This window comes from Corythoichthys intestinalis, chromosome 13 (genome assembly GCF_030265065.1).
Source record: "Corythoichthys intestinalis isolate RoL2023-P3 chromosome 13, ASM3026506v1, whole genome shotgun sequence".
Lineage (NCBI taxonomy): Eukaryota > Metazoa > Chordata > Actinopteri > Syngnathiformes > Syngnathidae > Corythoichthys > Corythoichthys intestinalis.
The window spans coordinates 25,866,294-25,872,930 of NC_080407.1; the positions used below are offsets into that span (position 1 = coordinate 25,866,294).

The following is a 6,637-nucleotide window of genomic DNA, read 5'->3' on the forward strand; positions in this document are numbered from 1 at the left end:
TTTCGGCACAACACCTGTTGTTGCGCTCACCTTCTTACTGTGCGACCCTGGCGACGAGCTTTGTACTCTCCGTCTGATGATGTCTGCGACCGTGTTGGCATCATATTGATGTTTTCACCGCTCTCTGACGGTTGTCAACACAAACGCATCATGGACCGAGAGATAAACAAACCGTGCTGCTTTCGAGATTTGCCCTTTTAACAATGGGCACACAGCAACTTCTAAAATGACCGTGTATCTTCTCTGTTACTGCAACCAACCGCCACACATGCCTTCACCATTTTGATTAATCAATGTTAACGATTGTCAGGAAGGTTTTTGGGTTCGTTTACTAGGCGGTGATTCCTTAGACAAGCAGAAAAACACGCAGTAATAGGAGGAATGTACGTAGCGATAATATGTAAACACGATGAGCTGACGGTCAAGAGACCCCAATCACAAACGTCACACAATGACGTGTCGCTGTATTGTGCCGCCATATTGTCCGTCATTGTGTGTCCGTATTCTCAATGGTCTCAATTTATCGTGCAATTTACAGTGCAATTCATGGAAGCCCCGGTGCTTTCAGACGCTGTAAACTCATTGGATGTGTTGCATAAAAGGCGCTATGTGGAAAAGCTTTGGTCGATCCATTCGCCAGATCCATATTTGATGCCTAAATCGATATTTTTCGACCCGCTGTCTTCGCCGTCTCTGCCTGACATCTGCTACCCTGATATCTACAACTATCTTGTCCACAGAAACTCAGCCTATTCTCACGAAAGTTTTTAAAAAATTTAAGAGCAGCACTCTAAGCCAGGGGTCCCCAACCTTTTTTGCACCACAGACCGGTGTTATTTGGGTCTTTTTTTCACGGACTGGTGTTCTGACAAATTTTGCAACCCATCAAAAATTGCAACGATGCGGTTCTGCGCATGCGCGTAACGTTAAACATAGCCGCAAAATGCGCAAATGCAGCGATTCCAAAGTAAACACTACAAACTTTCTTGAAAGAAAGGAATATTAACTTACATTTGATCATGGAAGGACTTGTAGAAAAGTCCTCCTCAGATTCATCCTGCCATGTAACAGGCATGCAAACTGGTTAGGGGTGAAAAAGGTGACAAAGTAACATGGACACACGGCATGCGCAGAAAAGTGCATTTCATAGTGCAACCAGAGACATCTCGAATTAAAAACAGTACATAATAATTTAACATATACAAGTCAATCTCTCATCCTGAAATCAAAACATATAAGACGCATTAAGTATCAAATGAAACAAAATCTAAATTATAAAATATACAGTATGTCCCATTTGCATTAAGCAGAGAACAGCTGTACAGCATAAAATATAAATGTACAGGTACAGTATAAATTCCATTCACTTAACTATTATGTGTAAGATAGATAGATAGATAGATACAGTGGGGAGAACAAGTATTTGATACACTGCCAATGGGTTTTCCCATTGGCAGTGTATCAAATACTTGTTCTCCCCACTGTAGAATAAAAAAAAAATACAAGTCTTCAAAAGCATTAACTGTAGTGATCATAACTTTATTTACATTCAACCAAAGCAATTAGTCCCATGGTCCTTAACTTCGATTGATAGGGCATCATACTGGATAAACAGACGTACACCTGTAGGCTGTTTTATGAACGGGGGTGTGTACGAAGAACGCGGGAATGGGGGTACTTTCAAATGCAACCTGTAGCGGAGCTCTCAGGTTTGATAAACTCTCGATGGCTAAACGAATGAAACGACCTCCACAACAAGGCAAAACTCTTCCCTTTATGTAATTATCGGAAAGTATAGAGGGGCCTTAAATAACTCGTTGTCAAAAATAACTGGTGACCATTCAGAACTTTACTGACAAAGCCCTGAACATGACTTGTATGGAAGGCACTAGTTCATCACTCTAGTTACCTCATTGCTCATGATTTTTGTTTTTTATCGTTGACAAGCGCTTTACAAAGGGGCCTTAAATAACTTGTCACAACGCCAACTGGCGACAATTCAGATTCCAACTGACGTTCGCTAACTTTACTTACAAAGCCCTGTGTGAAAGGCGCTAGTTAGCCCCTCCGCAGTTAGCGCTACCTCGAGTAACCGCGTTCTACGAGGCGGTGAAATATCGAGGACTATCTGAAGTCAGTTATCAAGAAATTAAGCGAATACTTGTGTTATAGACACCATTACAAGCGCAGGAATTGATCGAACAACACGACTGAATGATTTATGAAGACTATTATAGGCCGTCACTCAAACTTTTAGCTTTAAGAAGTTAACCATTTTTGACATTAATCCCTTACCTTGCCGCAATTTCCAACGGGTCCGGGCGAGAAGCTGGGATGGGGAGGGGTTCCGCCTCCTCATTGCTGATTGGTGCTAACTGTGCTCACTATTGTCAGTCATTTGTTGTCACGAGAAGAGAGTGGCGGTGATAGGTCTAGGTCATCGGACTAGAGTGTAGTTTTGAGCATGGACTACAGTTTTGAAGTTAAGTTTCCCTCGCTCGTTGACAGACGCCCCTGACCCCCCCCGCCCCATTTTTTTTCTCCTCGGATCTACGTGATTCAGAAGAATGACCCATTTTGATTTCAAAACGGCGAAATTTCGCCGAAAGGTGGCAAGTTTGCATGCCTGATGTAAGCTTCACACAACAGCTGCACACCGCTCTCACCATTAACGACTTGGCCTTGTCGTTAAACATTAATTAAGAAGCCCGCTTCACAAAGATACGATGTTGAAAATTGTAGCAAGGTTTTCAACGCTCTCGTCACTATGTCAGGATATTCCAGAATGACTTTAATCCAGAACCTCAGTAGAGTTGTTGTTTCAAACGTACGTATAATAAGGTTACGTTTAATAAGGTCGCCGTCATTTGCGATCTCTCTGTTTATTCACAAACGGGTCACGAATCCACTCCTTCGCAGTTCGTGGGTCTTCGAGGTTGTAAGCTCGTCAGGTGCCCTTTTCGCCGTAAAAATATTTCCAAAGACGTCTGTTTTCCTATTATCTTCACTCGTGTGGGGGCTAATTATTTCCGGGAACAAATGTGCTGCGCCGCGGCCTTGTAATACGCTATTATCGAGGACAAGCGTACATAGATATATTATTTACACAAACAAGATGTACTGCTAGCAGTCCAATCAATGGACTTCTATGACAACATTGTAATCTATCCCGTAGTATTATATCTAGAGTAGACAGAGATATTGGTGTGTTAAGCAGGGGCACAGGGTTAATTCGGCCAGAATGCGGTCGTTATGAAATCATTTTTTCTTTGCGGCCCGGCAGATGGGGACCCCTGCTCTAAGCAACATTACCCCGCGTGACTCTTTACTTCCAATTTTCTAAAATGGCCACAATCAATTAAAAAAAAAAAAAAAGTTGACTGTGATGGCCGACGCTTCAAGGATAGGTGGATATTGGACTATTTCTTCAATAAAATACGCAACAACTGTGTCTGCCTCATGTTCAAAGAGACTGTTTTCAAAGAATTCAATGTGACGTGATATTACCAAACAAGACACGCTGACATGTATGACAAGACAGGGAAGATACGCAGCGAGAAATTAAAGCAACTTGAAGCTAGTTTAATTTCACAGCAGCAGTATTTTGCAAGAGCCTGAGGGTCGAAAGAGAATGCCACAAAGGCGAGATTGTTGAAATTATGAATTTAAAGAAATTATTAATATAACCAATGTGACACACTAAAGGGCTTGCTAAAATTTGTTTAAATATATTGTTCTACGTAAATCAACCAAGGTAGCCCCCCCCACATTTTTACCACACCAAATCTGGCCCCCTTTGCAAAAAATTTGGACACCCTGTTTAACTGATGATCCATAGACGAGGCCAGCTTCTTTCACTTGGTACCAGCTAAATATTATTCAAAAAAAATAATGATGGTGGAAGAAATAAACATCTTGAATTTGAAACTGTATGTTGTCGGCGATTAGCCTCGCAATGATCTTAATTATGGTTGTCAGCCCAAAACCCTCTAAATATATATTAAAGGCATCTTACCAGATATAAAATGACTACTACATAGTCTGTGGTGATTGTTTGGTGCCCAGTTTTCTAGTCGAATTGCAGCAGTCCATCTCGCTCTCCTATTCGGGTCTCTCGGAATACGGTAGAACTTCAAGTCTCTCCGTCTATCTTCTCTGTTACTGCAACCAACCGCCACACACGCCTTCACCATTTTGATTATTAATGTTAACGAGCAGAAAAACACAGAATGTACGTCACGGTAATGTGTAAACACGACCAGCTGACGGACAATATGGCGGCTCAAGTCAGTGGGGCGGAGTTGTGACGTCATGTGATTGGGGTCTATATGGCGGCACCAGTCAGGGGGGCGGAGTTGTGACGTCATATGATTGGGGTCTATAATAATAACCAACACAGCAGGACAGTATCAACTCTGCTTTTAATCTCGGCGCATCAGTACCCCCCTGTTCAATACAAAACGCTCCTACCACAACAAAACAAGTAGGAACTAATATTCAAATAGGAACTAAAACAATACAACATAAAATATAGAATATAAATGAATACTACATCACATTTGGAAAACATAAATACATAATAAAATAAATAATAGCCCATATAAATAAAAGAAATTGAAATGAGCTAAAACACCTCTAATAAATTAATACGAATGATACACAAATCCTGCTACACAATTAAATTAATTAATTTCTGTGTGGTGCTTTAACTTGAGAAAAAAACATCGATAAAGCTAAGAAAAATGTTCATAAGAAAAAAAAATGATTGAGGCATTTAATTTGTAAAATACATGTTAAAATCTTTGTCAAAAAGAAAGCTGGCCAATACGCGGGGTTTGAAAGGCAAAGTGTTGCTGTTTTATTACCTTTAAATACCCGCTATTCTCGCGCGATCTTGCAATCCTCGCGTGAACCGATCGAGCCGCTCCACAGATGAGGCTGGAACGAGGCTGTCGGCAACATCGTCTTCCTTCGTCACAGATTCTAACGGATCGCAGATTTCGGTACAACACCGGGGTGACATTTTTTTTCTTTCTTTTAAAAAAAAAATTTTTTTTTTATACCATTAACAGCGATAAGTGATGTCATGGGAAACGGGGGGATCAATATACATACTGTATAGATACACCCCCCCCCCCCCCCACACACACACACACAGAAAAGTTAACCATCAGTTAACTATGTAAAATGCTATTAAAAATTCGAATGCCTTGACAGCACTTCTTTTATCATGAAAAATGAATTCTCATCACCGATATCGGTCTTCCGTCATGTACAATATACAATACGTATCATCGAACGTGAACCAACCTTCTGGTCTGTGAAGAACAACCTTTGCGTGCATTATTTCACACACAGTCGAGGGTTGCTGATGTGGGGGATCCTCTTTTACTCCACAAAGTTCCTCCTGGAACTTTACTGCAGCCGGTGTCCTTCTCGCTGACATTTTCCTGACTTGATTTCTGAACGATTGACAACGTGCCTTGCAGCTTTGTTAGCAATTGGTCAGCTAGGCTAGGCTAGGCTAGGGTAAAAATAGATCGCAAAATATCATTGAGTGGTAAGACTTGAAAACTGATGTTTGAGTCCGTAATGTGGCTAAAGCTAAACACGTCGTCGAGACTTCGGTTTAGTTAAGTGACTGAAACCGAGGAAAACCAAGCCACAGACAAAGACACATACGTTCCACAACAAAGAAACATACGTCTCACATAGGCCAGTCTTATCTTTTGCATTTCCGACCAGGATTGCATGATGGGAAAGAGAGTCTCCAGCCCTATCACACCGTAAAACCCGTCTAGTTCGGAAAAAAACAAAACAAAAACAAAAACAGCCCAAATTACAACTTTCCTTTCAGGATAAAAATGTTTCTCTTATACAAGTCAATCTGTATTTTGACATTATTCGGGGAAAAAAAATCAACAGTGGGATTGTGCCGTTGTCATTTCGCCTATAAGGATCCTGGGAAGTGTAGTTCTTCAAAGAAATCATTCATTGCGGTCAGCACCGCCCTCTGGCGGTCAGCAGGGATGAAATCGAACGATTGTATTATTTTCATTCACATTATCGGTCTATTTATCCACGATTAAACATCTAAATTACATGTTGGTCAACACAAAACACTGTAGAAGTACAACTTAGGCAATACTACAATAAGGGTCACTTAATTAACATTAGCTAATGCATTTTTACAGAGTAATGTTTAAGTAACATCATAATGATTATGAGCTCTTATAATCCCTTATCTAACATGAGTTAATATCGTAGCGGATGACATACCTGTCAACCCGAGGCCGTTGGCAGTCTTACAAATAGTGACGTATGCTCTTACAAAATGGTGACTAATCATACATGTTTTATATTGAGTGCAATATAGGAGAAAAATAAAACTCCATTATTAAAATAATATGAATTTATTGGTAACATTGTCAAATGGATGGGTGAAAGAAATCCAACAAACTACATTTATGCGTTTTTCATACACTTGTATAAGCTTAAGTAAAATTACAGTGCATAACAATATTTTGGTAAACGCAATTAAAACGGTCCATTGATAAAATTAACTTACCGATGCAAGGGAACATTTCTTTTGCTCCTGCAATAGACCCTACTCACATGACGTCACAACCACGCCTCC

The 6,637-nt window shown here is 40.5% G+C and overlaps 1 protein-coding gene across 3 annotated transcripts in view; it reads right to left on the reverse strand.

The window, feature by feature from the left end:
- Positions 1–5,716, reverse strand: part of LOC130928540 (gastrula zinc finger protein XlCGF57.1-like) — a 31,392-nt gene extending 25,676 nt beyond the window's left edge. For 2 of the 3 annotated variants that reach the window (XR_009066698.1, XM_057855230.1), the window contains exons 1-2: positions 5,311–5,716; positions 1,012–1,080 (exon numbers count right to left, since the gene is read on the reverse strand). Coding sequence is in view for 2 of the 3 variants with exons in the window: in XM_057855230.1 (XP_057711213.1) it covers positions 1,012–1,080; positions 5,311–5,446 (205 nt within the window). In the remaining variant the exon portion in view is untranslated. The remainder of the gene's footprint in view (positions 1–1,011; positions 1,081–5,310) is intronic. The other variant, XM_057855231.1, reaches the window with a different exon arrangement.
- Between the last annotated feature and the right edge of the window lie 921 nt (positions 5,717–6,637).